At 39.1% G+C, this 23042-nt stretch overlaps 2 protein-coding genes across 4 annotated transcripts; both read left to right on the top strand.

Annotated features, from left to right (window-relative positions):
* Positions 1 to 1055: 1055 nt before the first annotated feature.
* On the top strand, positions 1056 to 10109 carry LOC113146302 (mitochondrial carnitine/acylcarnitine carrier protein). 2 transcript variants are annotated; one of them, XM_026333714.1, is made up of 9 exons: positions 1056 to 1386; positions 2432 to 2524; positions 3409 to 3536; positions 3737 to 3827; positions 4714 to 4831; positions 5035 to 5107; positions 8978 to 9087; positions 9664 to 9785; positions 9915 to 10109. In XM_026333714.1, the coding sequence occupies exons 1-9, from the start codon at positions 1285 to 1287 to the stop codon at positions 9975 to 9977; spliced, it is 900 nt and encodes a 299-aa protein (XP_026189499.1). In that variant the 5' UTR covers positions 1056 to 1284; the 3' UTR covers positions 9978 to 10109. The 2 variants fall into 2 exon arrangements, with proteins under 2 accessions (XP_026189499.1, XP_026189500.1); XM_026333715.1 differs by lacking the exon at positions 4714 to 4831 and having other exon boundaries at positions 3772 to 3827; positions 9664 to 10109.
* A 1311-nt stretch (positions 10110 to 11420) lies between these two features.
* tafazzin (tafazzin, phospholipid-lysophospholipid transacylase) lies at positions 11421 to 19504 on the top strand. 2 transcript variants are annotated; one of them, XM_026333379.1, is made up of 11 exons: positions 11421 to 11499; positions 14035 to 14181; positions 14298 to 14426; positions 14502 to 14547; positions 14647 to 14732; positions 14814 to 14894; positions 15014 to 15055; positions 15489 to 15551; positions 17052 to 17104; positions 17212 to 17289; positions 17738 to 19504. In XM_026333379.1, exons 2-11 carry the CDS (start codon positions 14070 to 14072, stop codon positions 17837 to 17839), a joined length of 792 nt encoding a protein of 263 aa, XP_026189164.1. In that variant the 5' UTR covers positions 11421 to 11499; positions 14035 to 14069; the 3' UTR covers positions 17840 to 19504. The 2 variants fall into 2 exon arrangements, with proteins under 2 accessions (XP_026189164.1, XP_026189165.1); XM_026333380.1 differs by lacking the exon at positions 15489 to 15551.
* Positions 19505 to 23042: the final 3538 nt, after the last annotated feature.

Genomic DNA, 23042 nt, shown 5'->3' with positions numbered 1-23042 from the left:
ACATGAGCATGAATACAGGGAATCAAGGCATGGAAACACAAGGGCATAAAACGTGAAAACAGCGATGACGTTCGAAGTTTCGCTTCGCGCTTCATTGCTTCAAAATGTTTCAAAGCTTTTCATTGGCTCATAGTCTTTCAGTGTGTGTCATTGACTCATGGCGTTTCAATGCATTCTGAGGCAATGACAGCTTGACAGGTTTGACAGATTTGAGTGGTTTGGTGCCATACCAGCTATATGACATGCATCATTCTGCTTCAGGATTTGGAGAGTGATAGTGAGTATTTTGGCAAGTTTCACGGCGAGTCCCACCAATAAGCGACGTACCGACTCCCACAAGAACACCCTGAACAAGACAACAACCTATAGTCATTACAGCACCTTCAGATCAGATCCCCCCCCCCCCCCCCCCGCCACATCTCCCGACGTTGTATGATATTTTGATCAAGTAAACAAATGTAACAGAACATTGTTAGCACATATTAGCACATGAGAACAATCATCAGAGGTCGCTCATTCTGTTGCAATTCAACACTATAAGCTGCGTCATTACGCAGCCTCCAAAATGAGACGTGACTTATGTCACTACATGTGTCTCTCTCGCCTCTGGAAAAGTTCTTTGTTCATAGCACCCCTCAGTTCGGGATCCCCCTATCGGCCTGGCGCACTTCCGTTGTGTTCTCTCTTTTGCAGCGTTTCTCTTTTGCAGCGTTTCTGTTTTGCAGCGTTTCTCTTTTGCAGCGTTTTTCTTTTGCAGCGTTTCTGTTTTGCAGCGTTTCTTTTTTGCAGCGTTTCTGTTTTGCAGCGTTTCTGTTTTGCAGCGTTTCTCTTTTGCAGCGTTTCTGTTTTGCAGCGTTTCTCTTTTGCAGCGTTTCTCTTTTGCAGCGTTTCTCTTCTGCAGCGTTTCTCTTTTGCAGCGCGTTTGCCCTTGTCGGCCACCGTAGTTACCCGATTCACACGTTTTTTCACAAAATTGATGACCTCGCTGATTGAATGCCACACTGCTATTTTTTTGAACATACCCCTTTCAACTAATTGCCCAATTGCACAGCCTTAAGAACGTGCATATCATGAATGCTGGGTCTTGTTTGTTTTCTGAGCACCTACTAGTAACTTGTTTGCCATGTAGCAAAAAAAATATATACTAAAAACCTGGATTATTCTGGTTAGTCCCAATGTAATAGCTCTACTCACGTTGGCTGCTACGCTGCCACCCCCCCACGCACACACACATACGCAGTGGACAACACGGCGGTGAGTGAGGACTGTAGTTCTGCTCATGCGATGGGAACAGAGGAAAGAGTTTCTCCGCTCAAGAATTTCGTGGCTGGGGGAGTCGGTGGAGCGTGTCTGCTGCTTACCGGACACCCACTGGACACCATCAAGGTGACTGAGCAGTGGAACAAATCGGCTACTGCAATACCATATTGTAGAAGCTACTTTAAGAGTAGTACACTTATTTATATTCGAAAATGTTATTTTAATTTCGGGTTCCAGTTTTAAAGACGTTTTAGTAGATTTCATCGGGAGTTTGCTGGATAAATCAGTGATTACATGTAGCCTAGGGATTATTATTTAATCAGTTTAAAATGTCAGCAAGGTCACGTCAACAAATGAGTGTGTTAGATTAGATTATTCATTTTTATGAGTAGTACAAATTACAAAGTACAAATTTGAAAGTAAAAAAAAATTGATATCTACTAAGTTTAGAAAAATAACTAATAACAAGTTAACTTTTCAACTGTGAAATATAGCAGTCATCAGCAGTCAGCAGTCTGGTACATGTCTTGGCCTCAGATATTTATATATAAAAAGGACTAACTCCATTTAACGTTTCTCTTTCATAAAGTTCTGAACAGGTTGTCAAAATCAATGCAGTGTAAGCAGCAATATTGTGGCTTTTATTTTGTCGTATAGCTCAAGGTCAAAAATACTGGATCAGACATTTTTTATAATGTTACCTAAACTGTTTTTTTAAGAAACTGTATTGAGACCAGTTATATGAAGCTACTCGGATGACTTCACCTGGAGAATCTCCTCAGATGTATACAAAGTAGTTTTCCACTATATGTAACCTAGCTTCATGTGATGTTTTATACATCAATATAATATATCAATATCGGCTCTTTTTTAAACAAATGTCCTTTGTTAAGCTACTCATTGTGCATTTTATGTTAGTTATTTATCTAAATGAAAAAATGTGAGCAAGTTGTATCTGATTTTCAAAATAATTGTCAGCCATATACACAAAGGAATACATTTGCAACCACCCTGTTTGTTTATCAGTAAGGTCCAAGCAACAGACTGATGGGTGTTCCCCTTATCTTATAACGCTGTTTCAACCATCCTCTAATTCCGGGTTGCATAGTCAGAGATCTGTAAGTGTGTGTGTTTGTTGGTCTCAGCTCTCTAATGCAGTTCCTTATTCTAGGTGAGGCTACAGACACAACCTAAAGCCTCCTGCACTCATAATATGCACTACGCAGGAACGTATGACTGCTTCCGCAAGACAGTATCCAAAGAGGTAAACACACTCACAGATTTGTATATTTCTATAGTTTTAAGGAAAAGTACATTAATCATCACAACTGAGTGCCTAACCCCAGCCCTTACCCCAAACAATAGTCTGCCCTTAACCCTAACCCCCTAAAGTCTTATTGCAGCTATTTGAAATTGTGAGTAAACATCTTTGTGGAATGATGAAAATGAAATCTTCACAAAGCACAGCAATGGTATCAAACCAAAACTTGTCTACAAAACCATAAAAAACATGCACACAGTTACATGACATACAAACTACTTATTACAGTGCACAGTTGCAGGAGTCAAGTCCACATTTATAACAAATTTCAATTACAGTCCCTTGAAATCTGCAGAATATAATGCATGTTTAACATGTTTCATGTTCCATCCATTATTGTTGGGTGTGAAGAGAAACATATAAGATAAATACAACAAGATGATGAATTTGAAAAAGTGCCAGTCAAATCTCCAAGAATGGAAATCCATGTGGAAAACATGAGATGAGATGAGATAAACTTTATTCATCCCTAAAGGGACATTTAGGAAAAGATAAATGGAAATATAGAATTGATTGGTGTAAGGAAACGTATAGTCTCTTTATGGAAGTTCAAATTGCGTCTATGTCAGTTCTCATGGATGTCATAATTTATTCACTAATTCTGTTTTCATTGCACTTTGTCACATTTTGTATAGTGTGCTAAAACTTTTTTAATATCTAACTTCTATATTGTGAGTTTCAGTTTCTGTTTTTGGTCAAATTTATAAGTGCAAATTGAAAATGTGCATAAAAACAGGGGGACAGAAACTCATTTATTGAAAATCTCATGTAAAAAAGTTTTGGTCTTTATTTCCAACTTAAAATAATTTGCGTATATGTGTGTCTAGGGTATCCTTGGCCTTTATAAAGGTATGGGGGTTCCCCTGGCGGGAATGGCTCCTATGATGGCCATCAGTTTCTTTGGCTTCGGTCTTGGGAAACAGCTCCAGAGCACAGACCCTGGCAAACCCCTAACGTTAGTAAAAAGCATGACTTGATATAATGATTTACAAAAGGTAAAATGATATGTACCACATCCATAAAAGCTGATGTAATCAATGCTTTTTTACTTACGCAGCAAGTTGAATGAGTGGTTAATGTAAAAGAGCTAAATCAGAAAAATGAACACATGATCTGACTTTGTAATTTCACTCAGCTCTCTTTGATTCTATTCAGGCACACTCAACTCTTCCTTTCTGGCTGTCTGGCAGGGGTCTTCACTACAGTGATTGTTGCTCCAGGAGAGAGGATCAAATGTTTACTGCAGGTAAGTTGTTGTTCATGTGTGTCTATATGCATCATGAGGGTGAAAAGTGCCAGTTCACTTGCAAACATATATACACAAATATACACATAGAACTATGCTTACATTCACACATGCCATTTACATTCTTCATGCACTGGCCTACACCACCACACACAACATCCATTTGTCTGTCTCTTTGATTAGCTTTGTCTGTTCATAGGTGTGCTTGTGATTCTTAAAGTAATGCATGTATTATACGACTGATGTTTAGCTCAAGAAGGTTTCCCTGCACATGTTGTCCCAGCTCAGATCTGTTTCACAGTACTATATCTGGACTACGAGAAATATAGTGAAAGCAAGCTTTGAGTGGATCTTTTGCTTTTATCATTATTTGGAGAATCTCTTTTTCCATTTAATATCATGCCATTCACTTCATTACTCCAGACAGCTCTCCTACTCACCACTGAGTTTTATGAAGCCAAAGGTCATAACTGACATCTCTTGTTTTCATTTATAGGGCCTTGCTATCTTTGTTTGCCAAGATCTTTCACATCATAAGTTCAGTTTAAGCAAGCATGACTTTGGATCACAGAGTAGGTTAGGCTTAGAAGTTCCTCATAACTCTGTACTGGGACAAACTGTTTTTTTATTATGACTTTAATGAATTACAATGTGAATTTAGAGAAACTGATTCCTCTGAGGGACTTCAACGATTTTAGCACTATTTTAATTAGTTGGTCTATTTTGGGTGAATTAATATAAATATTCATGTTGCAATGTAAACACAAGATGAGGTCAGCATGTCAACTGGTAATGATAAGTCACTGCTTCTTGTTTCCACTGACAGCCAGTGGGAAACAAATTATATACTGCAGTTTAAGTTCAACTTGAGATATGTGTTTTCTAGGTGCAGGCCAGGAGTGGCAAGCCAGGGTATGCGGGTCCGCTTGATTGTGCAATCAGACTCTATAAAGAGCAGGGCATCTGCAGTGTCTACAAAGGAACTGTACTTACTCTTATCAGAGGTAAGGTTACCTGTGGCTTGTGTCTGTGTATACCTTAGTGAGGTTGACTAAAGGCCTTGAAATCTAAGCACCATGTAATTTCCAACAAACTAGGTAAGTCAAGTGCATTTTAATTTTGTTTATAGATGTGATTGCTGACTCCGAAGGGCAGCATGAATTTAGAACCTCTCATCTTTGCACTTCTTTCTTTGTCTGTTTCATAGATGTGCCTTCTAATGGTCTGTACTTCCTGACATATGAATGTTTAAAAAACTTCCTGACACCCGAGGGTCAAAGGTGAGGAATTATTACGAGAGTGAATTTGTTATGTTGCGGTGGTGTGCTGGAGAAGGAGAGGCGTGGACCCAAATGCAGGACAAGAAACCAATATTTATTTCCTCCTGGGATCACCAGGACTCAGAAAAATACAAACAATGATAATTTTAGCATCCACTGACAACTGCTAACAGGGGTTAATGCTCCCACGAATACATGGGAAAGAAGGACACATACAGTGGGTACGGAAAGTATTCAGACCCCTTTAAATTTTTCACTCTGTCTCATTGCAGCCATTTGCCAAAATCAAAAAAGTTCATTTTATTTCTCATTAATGTACACTCAGCACCCCATCTTGACAGAAAAAAACAAATGTAGAAATTTTTGCAAATTTATTAAAAAAGAAAAACTGAAATATCACATGGTCATAAGTATTCAGACCCTGTGCTCAGTATTGAGTAGAAGCACCCTTTTGAGCTAGTACAGCCATGAGTCTTCTTGGGAATGATGCAACAAGTTTTTCACACCTGGATTTGGGATCCTCTCCCATTCTTCCTTGCAGGTCCTCTCCAGTTCTGTCAGGTTGGATGGTGAACGTTGGTGGACAGCCATTTTCAGGTCTCTCCAGAGATGCTCAATTGGGTTTAGGTCAGGGCTCTGGCTGGGCCAGTCAAGAAGGGTCACAGAGTTGTTCCGAAGCCACTGCTTTGTTATTTTAACTGTGTGCTTAGGGTCATTGTCCTGTTCAAAGGTGAACCTTCGGTCCAGTCTGAGGTCCTGAGCACTCTGGAAGAGGTTTTCTTCCAGGATATCTCTGCACTTGGCCGCATTCATCTTTCCTTCAATTGCAACCAGTCGTCCTGTCCCTGCAGCTGAAAAACACCCCCACAAAATGATGCTCCCACCACCATCTTTCACTGTAGGGATTGTATTGGACAGGTGATGAGCAGTGCCTGGTTTTCTCCACACATACCGCTTAGAATTAACGCCAAAAAGTTCAATCTTGGTCTCATCAGACCAGAGAATCTTATTTGTCATAGTCTGGGAGTCCTTCATATGTTTTTTGGTAAACTCTATGCAGGCTTTCATGTGTCTTGCACTGAGGAGAGGCTTCCGTCGGGCCACTCTGCCATAAAGCCCCGACTGGTGGAGGGCTGCAGTGATAGTTGACTTTGTGGAACTTTCTCCCATCTCCCTACTGCATCTCTGGAGCTCAGCCACAGTGATCTTTGGGTTCTTCTTTACCTCTCTCACCAAGGCTCTTCTCCCACGATTGCTCAGTTTGGCTGGACGGCCAGGTCTAGGAAGAGTTCTGGTCGTCCCAAACTTTTTCCATTTGAGGATTATGGAGGCTACTGTGCTCTTAGGAACCTTGAGTGCTGCAGAAATTCTTTTGTAACCTTGGCCAGATCTGTGCCTTGCCACAGTTCTGTCTCTGAGCTCCTTGGGCAGTTCCTTCGACCTCATGATTCTCATTTGCTCTGACATGCACTGTGAGCTGTAAGGTCTTATATTGACAGGTGTGTGCCTTTCCTAATCAAGTCCAATCAGTTTAATTAAACACAGCTGGACTCCAATAAAGGAGCAGAACCATCTCAAGGAGGATCAGAAGAAATGGACAGCATGTGAGTTAAATATGAGTGTCACTGCAAAGGGTCTGAATACTTATGATCATGTGATATTTCAGTTTTTTTTTTTAATAAATTTGCAAAAATTTCTACATTTCTGTTTTTTTCTGTCAAGATGGGGTGCTGAGTGTAGATTAATGAGAAATAAAATGAACTTTTTTGATTTTGGCAAATGGCTGCAATGACACAAAGAGTGAAAAATTTAAAGGGGTCTGAATACTTTCCGTACCCACTGTATAAAGGTAGCGAGAACAAAAGGCAGACTGTGAACTAGTGATGTGATGCTCAAGCCCATATCCTCGACACAATATTGATCTTTTGAAGCAGAAGTGTCGCTGAGCAGTTTTTCAATTCCTGCTTCAACATGCCCCATATGACATGACAGCTGTGAGCGAGCCCTCGTTACGTCACATGACGTGTCAAGCTCCTCACTCACCAGACAGACAGAAATAGAGTAGGTTTAGTAATAGATAGGTAAGTCAGAGAGTGAGTTGAGGGACTGAAAGTTGTGTGAGATTCTGTGTATGAAAGATGAGTGACTGAGTGAGGCAGTGAGGAAGGGATATAGAGGAAGAACCAATGCCAAAAAGTGCACGATCATATGCCTGGGAGCACTTTGATCTGATTACCCCCAAAAAGATCAAGTGCCTGATTTGTGCTCAGGAGCTAACATATAGCAGCAACATGTCCTCGATACTGCAACAACACCTGTGCTCCAAACACTCAAGAGACCACACCTAATACAGCAGCAGTAGCTGCTGTTGCTGGTGGAGTGGGAACTCAACAAAGTATGCCTCACATGATTTATGTAGATAGAAAGACACACATAAACAAAATTATTCATCAAATTGAATGTGTTGTATAATTTTTTTTCTAAGGAAGCAAGCTGAGTTTGATGAGGCACTGGTTGATATGGTTGTACTTGATGCACAGCCTTTTAAAGTGGTGGAGGACAAAGGCTTCAGGGCCTTTGTACAGAAGCTTGACCCCACATATGTCCTGCTTTCTCGAAAGGCTTTAAAAGCTATGGTTGAAAAAAATGTGAAGAGGGCAAGAAAAAGTCAATGGAAGAGCTGCAGAAAGTCGAAGCAGTCAGTGTGACGGCAGACGTGGACATCCATTAACATGGATGCAGATCTTGGGCTCACTTGCCACTTTATTAATTCCAACATGGAGCTAGCAAAGTGTCTTGTTTGGGATGCCAAACAATCACAGAGATGCCATGGAGCTGCAACTGAACCAATGGGGCTTGAGACAGAAAGTTCACTGCTTAATTACTGATAATGCATCCAATATGATTTTTTGTGCTAAACGTCTTAATGTGAGGAGTGTACCATGTTTTGCACAGTCTCAACATTGTTGTGCATAAGGCACTGGAACAAACTCCTGCATTAACTGATATTAGAACAAGAGCTTGAAGAATTGTGACCTTTTTTACCTGTCTGAGCCGTACCTCTCCAGAGGAGAAGACCCGCTCAGTTACTGGGCTACACGTGCAGCTATGTATCCCCATCTTTTTCGGATGGCCAAGATATACCTTCACATGCCAGCTACATCGGTGCCATGCGAGCGAGTCTTCTCCAAAGCTGAAGAGGTAGTGAGCCACAAGAGGAGCAGATTAAAGCCAAGCACTGTAGAAATGATTCTTTTTCTAAATGAAAATCTTTGAACCCACACAAATGCCAAAGTCACTGAAATACCCCATTTATAAGATAAAAAACAAAGTTGCATAAGCACCTGCATCAAAATACTACCAATACAATTTTACTGTTACACATATTTGCCTCATCAAGGCTGCCTGTTTTACAAACATCTTTAAATATTGTATTATGCAAAGACAAATACAATGACAAAATAACTTTTATTAAAGCCTTAGAGAAAGATAGAATGTGAGATCCTTTTCAGCCTAAAGCAATGAGGCTTTGTCAGGACATCCGCTCAGATGCAGTCCTCAAAGCCAGCCAGCAGATGCCACTCTTCTGACTGTATCAAATGCTTTGAAGCAGTGTGTCATTTTCAGGCCAGTTGTCTCAAAGTGGTTCAGTGCTTCGATTTCGCCATCACTAGTGTGAACAGGTGAAAGTGATTAAGATTAATCAACACAAAGCTGTCGGGGACCAGTGCAGGGAAAAGAGGAACTTCATACAAAATAAAGGTCCCCGACAGGAAGTCCCAAAAGGGAATCATGACAGAATTCTTATAAAGCACAAAGATCTTTAAATCCTTAAACTCTCAGTTTGATTTTATGCATGTTTGTGTTTAGTGTTTCTCAGCTCAGCACTCCCAAAATCCTCCTGGCTGGGGGCATAGCAGGGATATTAAACTGGGCAATTGCTCTTCCTCCAGATGTCCTCAAATCCAACTTCCAAACAGGTTAGACCCAAAGTTAACATAAAGCTTTACTCTACAAACTTTTGTAGTCAAACTATCTGTGATTCATACCACACATATGACCCTGATTCCAAAAAAGTTGTGACGTGTAAAATCTACATTAAAAACAGAATGCAATGATTTGCAAATCTCATAAACCCATATTTTATTCACAATAGAGCATAGAAAACACATCAAATGTTTAAACAGATTTAAACTGAGAATTGGAATTGGGGTTGTACAATCACTGTCTGAGTTCATATATTATGTCAGTGTATTGCATTAAGCACTTTAGTGTTCTGTTTTGGTCAGCAGCCAATACTTAAAGAAACTGTTTGACATTTTGATTAATTTTTGCCAAGATCAACACCACTCTTATATCTGTTTAATGTGAAGCTGTAGACGTTTATATTAGCTTATCATGAACACACTCACTCAAAAAAAGTTCATAGGTTATAACATACTGTCTGAGTAGGGGAATCCACCATGTCCCTTAAATGATTTGATAGGCCTTGTCACAGGGTTATCTACCAAAAAGAAAGCTGACTGTCCATTAATATTTTTTGCATTTTTCTATAGCTCCAGAGGGGAAGTACAGAGGTCCAGTGGATGTTCTAAGAATACTACTTCGCGAAGAAGGACCCAGAGCCCTTTATAAGGGATTTTATGCTGTCTTTCTACGAGCCTTTCCAGCCAATGCAGTAATGTTTAAAAACTCTTATTGCTTTTATATTATACTTATATTTCTGCTCACACCATACTGATACCTTCAGCTGCCTTTGATTTATTTACTGTAATGCCTCATTCCCACACTTCTCTCTCTCTCTCAGGCATGTTTCTTAGGTTATGAGATGGCATTAAAGGTGCTGAACATGCTTGCACCCAGTTGGTGAAGTTTGTTTTAAAGAGTCTCTAACTGGTCACCAGTCTAGATCATCCTCTCCATGAGACACATTTTTCTTTGTACCAAATACTAACTTGGAGCATAAATAATGCAAACCCATTAAAATCATGCTGGAACAGCAGGTTTTTGTTTTTGTTTATTGAACCATATGTAGGCCTGTATTCAAAATAAGTGTCTGTGGTTAAAAAAAATTACAGGGGTCTGTAATTAGCTAGTTGATAAAAGATTTTACTTCTATACTTTATTGTATTTAGTAATAAAACAGTTTCATAAAACTGACAGGGCAGCAGTGTGGCTGAGTGGTTAGCACTGTTGCCTCACAGCAAGCAGGTTCCTGGTCCAAAATCCGGCAGTGGAGTTCTTTCGAGGCTTGCGTGGGTTTTTGCCAGGTACTCCGGATTCCTTCCACAGTCCAAAAGCATGTACGTCAGGTTGATTGGTGATTCTAAATTGCCCATAGGCATGAGTGAGTGTGTGTGTAGTTGTTTGTTTCTATGTGGCCCTGTGATGGACTGGTGACCTGTCCACAGTGTACTCCCACCTTTCACCCAGAGAGAGCTGGGATAGGCTCCAGCAAATCCCTGTGACTCTAAATAGGGATAATCATGTATAAATAATAAAGGAATGAATGAATAAAACTGACAGTTATGGTGTTGCTTATTCAAGCACTGATTCGTTCACAAATGCCTTGTATTGCAGTATGAGACTGTAAATGTAATTGATAAATATCAACAAATACAAGGCCTGCTTGATTTATGATGAAAGTATTGCTTTTGTTGTTCTTGACTTCCAGAAATAGAAGAGAAATAGTCAGTGTATACTGAAAAGATATTGTTTTAAGTATTAAATAAAGGAAAAAAGCAAAAAAAAGTAAAACATGCATAAACGACTGATTGACTCATTTACCTTCTTGACATAGGCTACTTATTAAGATAGACACTTTAAATGGTTTATATCCATAAAACACACTTTGGTGTCCAAATTTGGGTTTGGAATCAGTCTGTTTCTTTACATGTAGCCTAAGTGAAATGTTCCCAAATCAAATAGTTATTTTCTTTTTCATTCAAAATAAACAAACGTTTAAAATATTCAGAGTTCTTACATAAGTGTGTGTGTGCCTAAATACAATGAAATAAATGTTCATTTCCAATAATATTTAATATCCATTTTAACACGTTTTATCTAATATGCGAAGAGCAAAATTGCTTTTTGTTATAATAATTATGGGAGGATAAATTCTCCATGAAGAGAGGCTTAAAACAGCAAGTAACACACTATGCTTTTTTAGAAGCACCTTACCTTTGGCCTACTAAACAGTCACAATTATTATTATTCACAAATTTTGCATTAAGAAAATAAATATAAACAAAAGGACACTCGCTACATTAGACCGTGGATCTTAAAAGTATTGCGAAAAAAGACGCCTTTCTCTTTAAACTACAAAACTACCCACAAATCAGTGCGCGATTTTCAGTTCCGGGGTTGGTGACCATCAGGCTGTCGGTATAAAGGTAGAGTTTAATGTTAAAGTGATGACAGTTCTCATGGAACTGCATCATCTTAAATGGATATTTAAGAATAAGAAGGCAATGTTTGGCTTATTTAAAATAACTAAATTTAGATAGATAAATGATGATTTTTGATTTCAGTAGGCTACATTTAACTACCGTGTAGTCAAGTCAATTTTATTTATATAACACATTTAAAAACAACAGAAGCTGAAAGTGTTTTCCAGACAATAAGTGAGGCAGGTGAGGTTGGTTAAAGCTAAAACGGAAGTCATCCTTTTTTTTAGGGGTTTATGGATGTGTTTTTTTTTTTGTAGGACTAGCGTCAACTGTTAGCAATGAGTGTGTCAGTCAGCTATATGTTGTTAGCTACATATACACTTAATACACTGGCCTTACACTGGCCTGGAGACGTTAAAACTATTAAAAGTAATAATATTTTAAATTCTTCACAGCAGCCATTGTTTTCATACTGTCAGTAATATCTTCAACAACTTCTGAAGGTTGTCACGTAGCATGTTTTTCATTTAACGAGTGTCCTATAAAAAGGTTATTGGTGTATTTTCTTGTCTTAATTTGTTTGACACCATCAGCTGGTATACAGCAGCAACTACTGTAGTAATTCATCGCCTCATATGATATGACAAGAGCCGCTCATCTAAGTAATGACTACTCACAGTCCATCATTACTTTAAGACGCGAGAGTCAGTCAATCCAGAAAACTTCAAGAACTTTGGAAGTTTAAGCCACAATCCTCGTATTAAGGACCAGACTAAAGACAGACCCCACAACAAAAGCTGAAGAGTTGTAGACTCATTCTTAAACTAAATCATTAATAAACTAAATCATTAATCAGTGAATTGGAAAAAACATATTGAGTGTACATAATAATTGTTAGATGTACCCCTAATATAAACAATATTATATCAACCTTCTAAGCTTTACCTTTGACAGTAAATGGAAACATGTATGCACTGTTACACATCATGCATTTTACCAAATAGAAAAGCACTGTAGATTAGAGGATAGTTCACTTTTTGCTCTAAGTTTTTATTCTCCAAGGTGAGCCATGATTTCTTTTCATGTAGAATTAAATCATGATGTTCTTTCACGATTCTTGACCAATTTTTATTATTGCTTGCATGACTTTTTTTTCCCCATTATTTCAGAACCACCAACAGGCTCTTGAACATGGCTTAGCGAGGAAAAATTAGTGCTGGGTTTGATGCAACAGATCTCCCTGCTAATGCAAACACAGCAGAATCATTGTCAAGCCAGAATGAGATTACAGAGGGTTCTGAATGCAGATCACAAAAATAATTAATCAGCCCCAGAATTAGATAGATAGATAGATGGATACTTTATTCATCCCCCATGGGGGAGATTCAGATTATCCTGCAGCTCTTATATTAACTTTTACATAGAAATTTCACTATAAACATAAAATTTTAAATCTAATTAACAGATAACATATAACATAAATAGCATAACTAACATATCAACAATTACTAATAAATAGTCTAATGGCTGTGGGGACAAAGGACCTCCTCAACCTCTCAGTTCTGCAGCGCAGTGAGATGACCCTCCCACTGCAGCTGCTCCTCTGTTTAGTCAGTATATCGTAGAGGGGGTGTTTATTATTGTTCAATATAGAAAGCAGCTTCGTCCACACCTGCTGCTCCATCACAGTTCTGAGAGGGTCCACCAGCCCCCTGCCTAGCACAGAACTGTTTGTCCAGTTTGTCCAGGCACCTACAGTCACCTACAGTCTCTGTCCCCCACCCCCCAACAGACAGCAGCATAGAACAGTGTACTTGTACTTGCCATGACAGTGTGGTAGAACATGGACAGCATGTCACTACAGACACTGTACGAACCGAGTCGTCTCAAGACTCAAGTGCCCTTCTCTGTACACTGCATTCACATTGGCAAACCACTCCAGTTTTTCGTCCAGTACCACCCCCAGGTATTAAAGTCTGTACAGTCTCCATCTATATATATTATATCTATAATTAGTAACGAAAATTAATGAAAAACAACATTTTTAAAAAATAAATTACTAAAATCAAATGAAAATAAATACTGTATAAAGATGGTGAACAGTGTTGGGCTATCCTCAATATACTGGCATCATGTCAAGATCAACAGGGCCTTGAGCATCACCAGTCCAGGTGAAGCAAAAGGACCTGTTATCCATCACCTTCACAAAGAGGAAAATACAGACTGCATTTGTAAAAATAATAATAATAATACTTTTTATTTATAAGGCGCTTTAAGAACAGCAAGAGCTGACACAAAGTGCCGTACACCAAAACAAAGAATTTACATATATATATATATATATATACATACATATATACACACTTACACACACATACATGAATAAGAATTTTAAGAGTAAGTTAAAAGTTTTTAAAAAAAACCTCTCAGTTCTGCAGCGAACTAAACGAATATTCATGGGTCCCATTAACTCAAACTTAACCACAAAGGTGAATAGTTTTTATCTAACTGCATTTTGCTCTATGTGGATTGTGTTAGGTTAATATATTTGGATGTAGTGTCTGTGGAATGCTATGATGCCCTTGGAGGTCAGATGGCCATTCCCACAGTGTCCTGCTTTGTCATGGAGGGTCTCCAGCTCACTGATCATGGGCATGGTGGGGTCCTATTCTTATTTCTGGACCAGTAAGTTGGAAACATATGCATATATATATTGAGAGAGAGAGTTACTTATAGTAACTCAATGATAGTAATCTCTTTGTCAGCTCCTGTTTTTCCATTTTCCCTCCCAATCTCTTCAGAGTATATGAACTGTCTGACAGTCCACAACCATGAGGTTTTGTTGAACCTGGTTGATCAGAGACCCTCTGACACACCCCTTATCACTCTGTCAAATCACCAGTCCTGTATGGATGACCCACATATATGGGGTAAGAACAATACAAAAAACACACAACATAAAACCTTTCAGTTGATAAAGCAGAGGTAACTGGTATTTGTGACAGGTGTACTAAGACTAAGGCAGCTATGGAACTTCAAAAAGATGCGGTGGTGAGTTTCAATATTTTTACACCACATTCACTTATTTGTAGAAAAAAGTTCTTTTGTTCTAATTTTTTGGATAATGAATCATGATCTGTGCTTGGATAGGACCCCAGCAGCATCTGACATCTGCTTCACAACAGAGCTACATTCTAGATTCTTCAGCCGTGGAAAGTGTGTTCCTGTCTGCAGAGGTGAACATCTATAAGTATTTTTCCATTAATGCCATCTTATTGACTGTTGAATGAGTGACTTGCATTATGTCCTTTCTTTAGGTGATGGCGTTTACCAAAAAGGAATGGATTTTATTGTGGAGAAACTCAACAAAGGAGAGTGGGTGCACATTTTTCCAGAAGGTATTTTATCCTCCCTGCTCACAGTTTCACACTGATTATTATCTAGCCTAATGTGGTTTTTAAATATAGAGTTTGTATTATAGTGGAAATAAGCATTGCCCTCTCTTCTCATTACACAGGCAAAGTCAACACGACTGAAGAATTCATACGATTAAAATGGGGTGAGTACAGTACAATCTTTTCAGTAAAATTCTGCCTATTTACATCATAATTCTGCACATATTCAGCAAAACTGCAAGAACATAGAGTAGTCTATAGATTGAGTCATGGCAACTGGACTTCTAGTTTATTTGTATATGTATTTGTATATATAACAAAGCTAGAAGCCCAGTTGCCATGGCTCAGCCTCTAGACTACTCTATGTTCTTACTGTTTTGCTGAATATTTGCAGAATTATGAAGATAACTTCACCTGAACGACTGAGAATCTCCACATAAACATAGAGTAGATTTGAGAAAGAATTTTGAAAATATTGAATACTGAACCTTTGTATTTGAAGCTGTGTTGACAGGTGTGCGCTTATGTTTCAGTATCAGTGTTAACTGACTCTGGTTCCGATTCTTAATGAGATAAAATTTCTGGTTTGTGCTTTAGGTCTGGGTCGGTTAATAGCAGAGTGCTCCCTTAATCCAGTTATCCTGCCACTTTGGCATGTGGGTGAGTAACCCACCATCACAGATATTTCTAAAATTCACTTTTTATTTTGTCATTATGTGACACTGAGTGTAGATTAATGAGAAAAAAAATTGAATTTAAGCAATTGTAGTATCAGGCTGCAACATTGAAAAAAGTAAATGTGGTCTGAATACTTTCTGAATGCACTGTATTTGTGAGGTCTTTTCACATATTTATATCTTCACTATGGACCAATATGCTTATAGCTGAGAGCCACAGATTGGGTAAGGAATTTTTAAAAAATGGAAAGATGTTGTTTTTTATGAGGTTTTTGGACCTACAAACAGTGGTTGACAATCACCACAGAGAATGATTGATCATGGGGATGCAGGTGAAGGAATATTAATTACGTCATTTCAATTCAGTTCAATTCAATTCAGTTTATTTGTATAGCACCAAATCACAATACAAATAATCTCAAAGCACTTTACAAAAACTAAAAACCCAACAAATCCCTTATGAGCAAGCACTTGGCGACAGTGGAGAGGAAAAACTCCCTTTAACAGAAGAAAAAACCAGCAGAACCGGGCTCAGTTTGGCCGGCCATCTGCTTCGACCGGTTGGGGTGAGTGGATAGAGGAGAGAGAAAAGAACAGCAACAATAAACAACCAATAGACACTGCAGGTTGGTGGGGCCAGTAACTGCACATCGGTGATATACAGTTCCAGGACCGGGGACACCTGCAGAAGGTACAGAGAGAGGAGAGACTGAGAGAGCACAAACTAGGGGAGAGAGAGAGCACAAGGTTAGTGAGATTCAATGGTGGAATATACATGTGAGGGGGGAGGAGAGTAAGAGAGGGGAAGGGAAGGTAGGGTTAGGGTAGGGGAGCTCAGTGCACCGATGGTCCTCGGGCATTCTAGGCCTATAGCAGCATAACTATAGCAGCATAACTGGTTCAGGGCTACCTGAAGCCAGCCCTAACTATACGCTTTGTCAAAGAGGAAGGTTTTAAGTCTAGCCTTAAAAGTACAGAGAGTGTCTGCCTCCTGAACCTAGACTGGGAGCTGGTTCCAAAGGAGAGGATCGTGATAGCTAAAGGCTCTGCCTCCCATGCTGCTTTTGGAAACTCTGGGAACCACAGGTAGACCTGCACTCTGAGAGCAATGTGGTCAATTGGGATAATATGGTACTATGAGGTCTTTAAGGTAACAAATGCATGGACTAGTTTTTCTGCATCATTTTGAGACAGGATGTTCCTAATTTTGGCAATGTTGCGCAGGTGAAAGAAGGCAGTTCTAGAGATTTGTTTTATATGTGAGTTAAAGGACATGTCCTGGTCAAAAATAACTCCAAGGTTTTTCACAGTAGTGCTGGAGGCCAGGGCTATGCCATCTATAATCTGTAACTTTAGAAAAGTTATTTCTGAGGTTTTTAGGCCCAAATACAATAACTTCTGTTTTCTCTGGATTTAAAAGTAGAAAGTTAAATTTAAATATGAAAACCAAAAATTGTTTCTGTGTGTTGTACTTTGGTCTTAGGTTTGAGTGATGTTCTGCCGAATGTGACGCCCTACATTCCTCGCACTGGCAAGGTAAGAACACTTAAAGCTGATCCTAGAATTAATTCTATCATACATTTTGTTTAGTGGTGCTTTTGACCATAATTTTAATAGGTGATTTTTTTTTTTTTTTCTTTCAGAAAATCACAGTCTTGGTGGGGAAACCATTCACTGTGAAAGACCTGGTTGAATCACTGCGAGCTGAAAACAAAAGCCAGGTCATAAATTGAATGACATGACTGTATTTTATTATGTTACCTCAAATATTTGATTTCTGGATAACAGAGGTTATTAAAGGTTATTTTGCTAATTATTTTCTCAGTAATCATTTTGCCCTTAAAATGTTAAAAAGCAGTAGTCACAATGTCTCAGGTCTCAAGGTGATGCCGTCAAACAGTTTTTTTTAATCAAGCCAGCATTCTAAAGCTTGAAGGTAAATAAACACATGACATATAAGAAAAGGAAAACCAGCAAATTCCCCTATTTAAAATGGAACCAGAAAATGGGATGTATTTTTTGTTCTCCAAGTCATAAAATTAATAATTCGTTATCAAAATAGTTTGCAATACATTTTCTATCCATGAATCAACTAATGGTTTGATTTTTACAAAGCTAGCAGATTATAACTTTGCTTTTGCAAAACCTTTCTCTAAATTGTCCTTTCAGTTGGAGATGAGGAAGACTTTAACTGATTTCATCCAAGTGGAGTTTCGGAGCCTTAAAGCCCAGGCTGAGTCCCTCCATGGGCAGATAAAGGGCAAATACTGAATTTCAGCTGTCCTAAGCGTATGTCTACTACACTCTTCACAACATGCAAGACTGATAATCCTTCACTCTAAAACTGATAGTAATACCATATTCACAGGACTATTTTTACCTCCCCTGCTTTCTTCATCCCCACACCTCGCCACAGAGAATCTACAAAGTCACAACAATCAACATTTGGGCAATTTTTTTAAGCTGTGATGATCTACAAAAAATGGACAAACATTGTTTAATATGTTGGTCCTTCTTTGTAATTCAATCATTGTTCATATGCTGTTATCTTTTTATTTTATTTAGCAAATTAAATTACTAGAATAGCCTTTAGTCCATTGTTGCCCAAAACAGGATAAGTAGATTGGTGAAAGAGTTAAATTAATTTATACTAGTCACTCTTTTGTGACATAAATGTCATCAATTGTTCCAGAGGGTATAAAATCTTGAATGTTTGTAGTTTCTAGAATTAATATTCCAGTCATCTGGTTATGAGGTATTCAACTACTCATTCATTATTTATTCAACTACTTATTTGAGCTACTGAGCAGTATTTCTGGAGTTAACCAACTGATACCATCAACGCTGCTTGGTATATTAGGAATTCATCACCTCACAATTTATGTCAGTTGCCCAAGTTCACTGCCAGTGCAGGGAGCAGTGTGTCCTATGCATCTAGCCAGTTGGAATGTAAGGGACCAGCATGTAGGAATTCTGACTTTCTTGGATGATACTGGAATTAGCTTCCCATCACAACTGAGCAAAAACAAGAGAGTGGCTGCAACTGTTCACTCTGTATTTGGCAACATTAGTTTTCCACCATGTGTTTCAGCACTTTATTGCTTTCCAGTATGAAGTAATGGGAAATGTTAAGTAACAGTATGGCTGATTTCACTGATGATGAAAAATATTACAGAGGTATGTTAAGGACATAAATAGATTCCGTAATACTATCAATAGTATAAAAATGTAGTTGAATTTCATGAAATCAGGAGTTTTAGTTTTCTAATCCTAACCGTACAACCAAGATCTACGTAGATAATATAAAAAGTTTTTAAAACTAGTGGTAGTGAACATAAAGAAAGCTTTGTGACCTCATTCATTATTGACATTGGTGATAGTACTGCATCAACCTGTTACCCAGTTTTTAGGAGAGCTTTCCACAGAGATGCGTTTTTTTATGCTAAATATTAGTATGCTGTGTACTTCTTTGTTTGGATACATATAAAATGACATAGCTCTATCATTTGTAAGGTAATGAAGTTTAATCAGGAAGTGAGCCCTGTACTAAATGGTTAACTTTTTCGATTGTCATGAGAAGGATGCATGCAGAGTAAATGATTGTTAGGATATGTTAATGGTAACTATACCATTTTGAGTTACGATTTCATTATGTCTTTGTAACTTTATATCAGTTGACTGCTCAGTCATCAACATGTGCACTGCTCTCTCTATAATCTCCTTAGCTCCTCCATTGTGTGCAAATAATTTGTTAGTACTGTAAATCATTTGTTTTCTCAGAGAATCTGTCAAATGCTGAATGCTACTCATCACATGTTTAGGGAGAAATTAGGGAGGAAAGGCCATGGCTTAGTGATCTGTGGTTATTTTATAATCATATCACCACCGTGACTTTTTGTAAATGCCAATAAAATATGTGACTTTTCTAAATTTTAATTGTTTACCATTTCTGACTGAATAAAGTGCTGACCCATGTTTCCTGGTTCTTGTGAGACTGAACACTGGTCAAACCCTGGTTCTGCTGGTCAAAATGAAACCAGGCACCAATAAAATACTTTTATTTTTCACTTCATGCACAATGAAGTTGGAGATTCTTCAACAACAAAAATACTGAACTAATGTTTTTCTTATTATTTCTTATTTTTCTTATTATTTCTTACAATTCAATTGAATTGAATTATATTCAAACAAACAGCAACAATAAATATACAGTATGCTGCAGGTTGGTAGGGCCAGTAACTCAGATTTGTTGTATTTAAAACTTAAAAATGTCATTTTTATTAATCAATTTACATACACTGATAATCAACACTTTGTGCAGATTTTTAAAATGAATGTCCTCAGGTACAGTAGGGGATCTGGAGCTACTTCAAGACAATCCCCAAGCCATGTTACTTCCCTCACCAAGCTCCGCTATGGCGGTGGTATCAACTAGGTGATGATTTGTGCCAGTTGTTAACTAGACAGTGTTTGGAGGCCTGCCCAAAGAGTTCAGTTTTATCTCATCAGACCAGAGAATAATTTTCAACAATTGTGACAGTCCCTGCCTATGTTTGATAGTATGTGTTATTTCTCTCTTGTTTTTAGATAAGTGGGTAGATCATTATTTGGGTGAGCTGGAGCTCCTGGGCCCAATGTTCTTGATTGTCTTAATTAGCCCATCTTTCCAGTTCCAGACAGTTGCAACAGAGATCAGAATAGAGCGGAGACCGAAGCTAGTAAAGCTGATTGATGAAGAGCTTCTGAGATGGACTTCAATCTAGCTGGTTCTCAATTTCTGTCAAGTTCTGACAGACTAAATGTGTGGCTCTCCATGCAAATTTGCAAGTCATTACAGGGGGGGGGGCCATTGCGACTATTGTGACATTGTTCGATCAAATGGGTTCAGGCTCGTGGGGAGTATAAGTGATTAAAAATTTGACAGCGCAGCAGCAGATATTTATACAGCATTTGCATCTTTAAGTGTAAAACTCCCATTGGAAAACAATGGTGGCTCACGGTCATCGCCACAGCAACAGCGTGGAAAATAGGGCATGGGTCTGCTTGGCTTTTTTGATCGGGATGCCCTAAGGATTTCTCTGCCAAATTTGGTAAGTTCTGACAAACTAAATGTTTGACTCTCCATGCATTTGCATCTTTCAGTATAGATCTACCATTGGAAACTGGTGGCTTTAGGTCATCGCCAAGGCAACAGCATTGAAAATAGAACATGGGTCCAATTGGCTTTTTTGATTGGGATGCCCTAAAGGATTTTTGTTCCAAATTTGATACAGTTCTGACAAACTAAATGTTTGGCTCTCCATTCAAATTTTCAAAAAGTTATATAGGGGGCACCATTGCGCTTATGGTCAATTTTAGACCCCGGGGGCCTGAATCCAGGTAATTGAACAACAATCACCTGGATCACCTGGGGGCTAAAATTCATCAGTTGGTCAGATTCAAATCCGACAATGCGTGTGCGATTTATCACAATTCGAAGGTGCCAAAATGTAAGTTAACTTGTCGGGTCTCTTAATGGAAAACCGTAAAAATTAATTATGAAATTTGCATAACTTTAGCTGCCCCTGTCATATACAGTGCCCTCCACAATTATTGGCACCCCTGTTTAAGACGTGGTAAAATTGGTCATTATTGGGTCTTTCAGCAGAATAATGACCCAAAACATGTGACAAAATCTACTAAAAAATGGTTCAGCAGACACAAAATCAAGCTCCTCCAATGGCCATCTCAGTCCCCAGACCTCAACCCGATTGAAAACCTATGGGGTGAACTGAAAAGGAGAGTGCATAAGAGAGGACCCCGGACCTTGGATGATCTGGAAAGATTGTGCAAAGAGGAATGGTTAAAGATCCCTCTCTCTGTATTCTCCAACCTTGTGAGATGTTAGAGGAGATTAAGTGCTGTTTTGTTGGCAAAAGGGGGTTGTATTAAGTATTAAGATCAAGGGTGCTGATAATTGTGGCACACATGATTTAATATAAAGTCAATTATTTGTTAATGTTATTTTTGTTTTTTGCTGAGTAATTGTACTTCAATTAAAGGTTGGATTTTTCTCTTTTTTTCTGAATTTTGGTTCTATTTTTAAAAAGAAAATGAATTTATTAGAAGCTTAAAATCCAGTCTTAATCAGGGGTGCCAATAATTGTGGAGGGCACTCTAGATGAGGCTGACCATGGATGAGCTCATTCAGTAAAAAGCCCTAGGACGACTTCGTCAAGTTTAAGGTGAGCAAATACAGCGAACTCAAAGACCTCAAGTAAAACTCGCACGACCTCGACATGATAAGCTTTTTTGCTTGGCCCAACATGAAGAATAAACGTACTGGTGGCTGGTGACTGTCTGATGAAAAAATGTCAGCTGGGCTCCCATTGGCGTAATGTATTGTACGTAGTGCACTTTTGTCGGGGGTCTCAAAGAGCCATTATTTTGAGGTCGTTTATGAAATCTATTGTAGTGTGCACAAGGGATGAGGTTACCCAGCATCCCTTGCAGCACTGCCAGTTACTGTAAATAGTTAATCCTTTGTGTTCAGTTAGCCTGTTATGTGTGTCAGTTCTCATATCTGTTAACTGCCTTTAGGTGTCTCCCATGTAATGAATGTGAGGCGAACGTTTTCTTGTCTGCACCATCAGTCAGAAATGTTGTCTGTTAGTAGGCTCCCTCATGTTCTCCCATGTGTTGGCATGAAATATCTCAAGCGTGCCTTCTTGGGGTTGTGTGGTGTATGGAAGCTACGGAAGCTTACTAGTGCCTGTTGTTAAAAGACTGCTGCCAAAAAGCTGCAGTGCCCCTAGTGGTTGATTCTAGATCTCTGCATGCTACAGTGGTGTTAGAAGTGGGATTGGCCCACAACAAGATGGCAGAAAGAAGTCATGAAATTGATGATCTGATCAGACAACTACATGCTCTCTGATAGGACACAGGGAGCTACCTTCAGATGGCTCCCATCCACAACCCTTGAGACACAGCAGAGACAGCCCTCGGAGGGGGATAGTGCACAACGGCTAAGGCTTGTTAAGAAAGGGACCACGTCAAGAGAACCAGAGCACAGGATGACCACAGTGCCCCCTGCAGTTAAGGCGGTGACACGGCGGGTTAAGTTGATGGGGGAATGGGGAAGAAGCGGCAGATTCCTACCTGGTACAAGTCCGGTTGGCTGCCCAGTTTAATGCTTGGACTCCAGAAGAAACAGCGGTTCAAGTAGCCTTGGCATTAGAAGGGAAGGCCCTCCAGGTGTTAAAAGACCTTTCCCCAGAAGAACGCTTGCACTGGCCTGCTCTAGAAGGAGCACCGAAACAGCGGTTTGGTCGTAAGACACCAGCAGATGAGGTCCGTGATCGATTGGCAAATTGACGGCGACAGGAGGGGGAGAGTTTGGGGGCCTATGCATCTGATCTGCTTGTTCATGCCCGCCTGGGGTACCCAACTTTCAACATAGCTGCTAGAGAAGAACTGGCTCTCCACGCATTCACCA

The sequence above is a fragment of the Mastacembelus armatus genome, chromosome 7 (genome assembly GCF_900324485.2).
Source record: "Mastacembelus armatus chromosome 7, fMasArm1.2, whole genome shotgun sequence".
NCBI classification, from domain to species: Eukaryota; Metazoa; Chordata; class Actinopteri; order Synbranchiformes; family Mastacembelidae; genus Mastacembelus; species Mastacembelus armatus.
Note: the sequence above shows the minus strand (reverse complement) of the source record. Positions and strands in the feature narration are given on the sequence as shown.

Excerpts from the sequence above, each read along its gene's own strand:
- tafazzin (XM_026333379.1), top strand. The coding sequence starts at position 14,070 with ATGATGCCCTTGGAGGTCAGATGGCCATTCCCACAGTGTCCTGCTTTG. Across the intron at positions 14,733-14,813 it reads GTGTGTTCCTGTCTGCAGAG|GTGATGGCGTTTACCAAAAA; the intron begins GTGAACATCTAT and ends TCCTTTCTTTAG. Across the intron at positions 17,290-17,737 it reads GAGCTGAAAACAAAAGCCAG|TTGGAGATGAGGAAGACTTT; the intron begins GTCATAAATTGA and ends TTGTCCTTTCAG.
- LOC113146302 (XM_026333714.1), top strand. The coding sequence starts at position 1,285 with ATGGGAACAGAGGAAAGAGTTTCTCCGCTCAAGAATTTCGTGGCTGGG. Across the intron at positions 2,525-3,408 it reads GCAAGACAGTATCCAAAGAG|GGTATCCTTGGCCTTTATAA; the intron begins GTAAACACACTC and ends ATGTGTGTCTAG. Across the intron at positions 3,537-3,736 it reads GACCCTGGCAAACCCCTAAC|GCACACTCAACTCTTCCTTT; the intron begins GTTAGTAAAAAG and ends GATTCTATTCAG.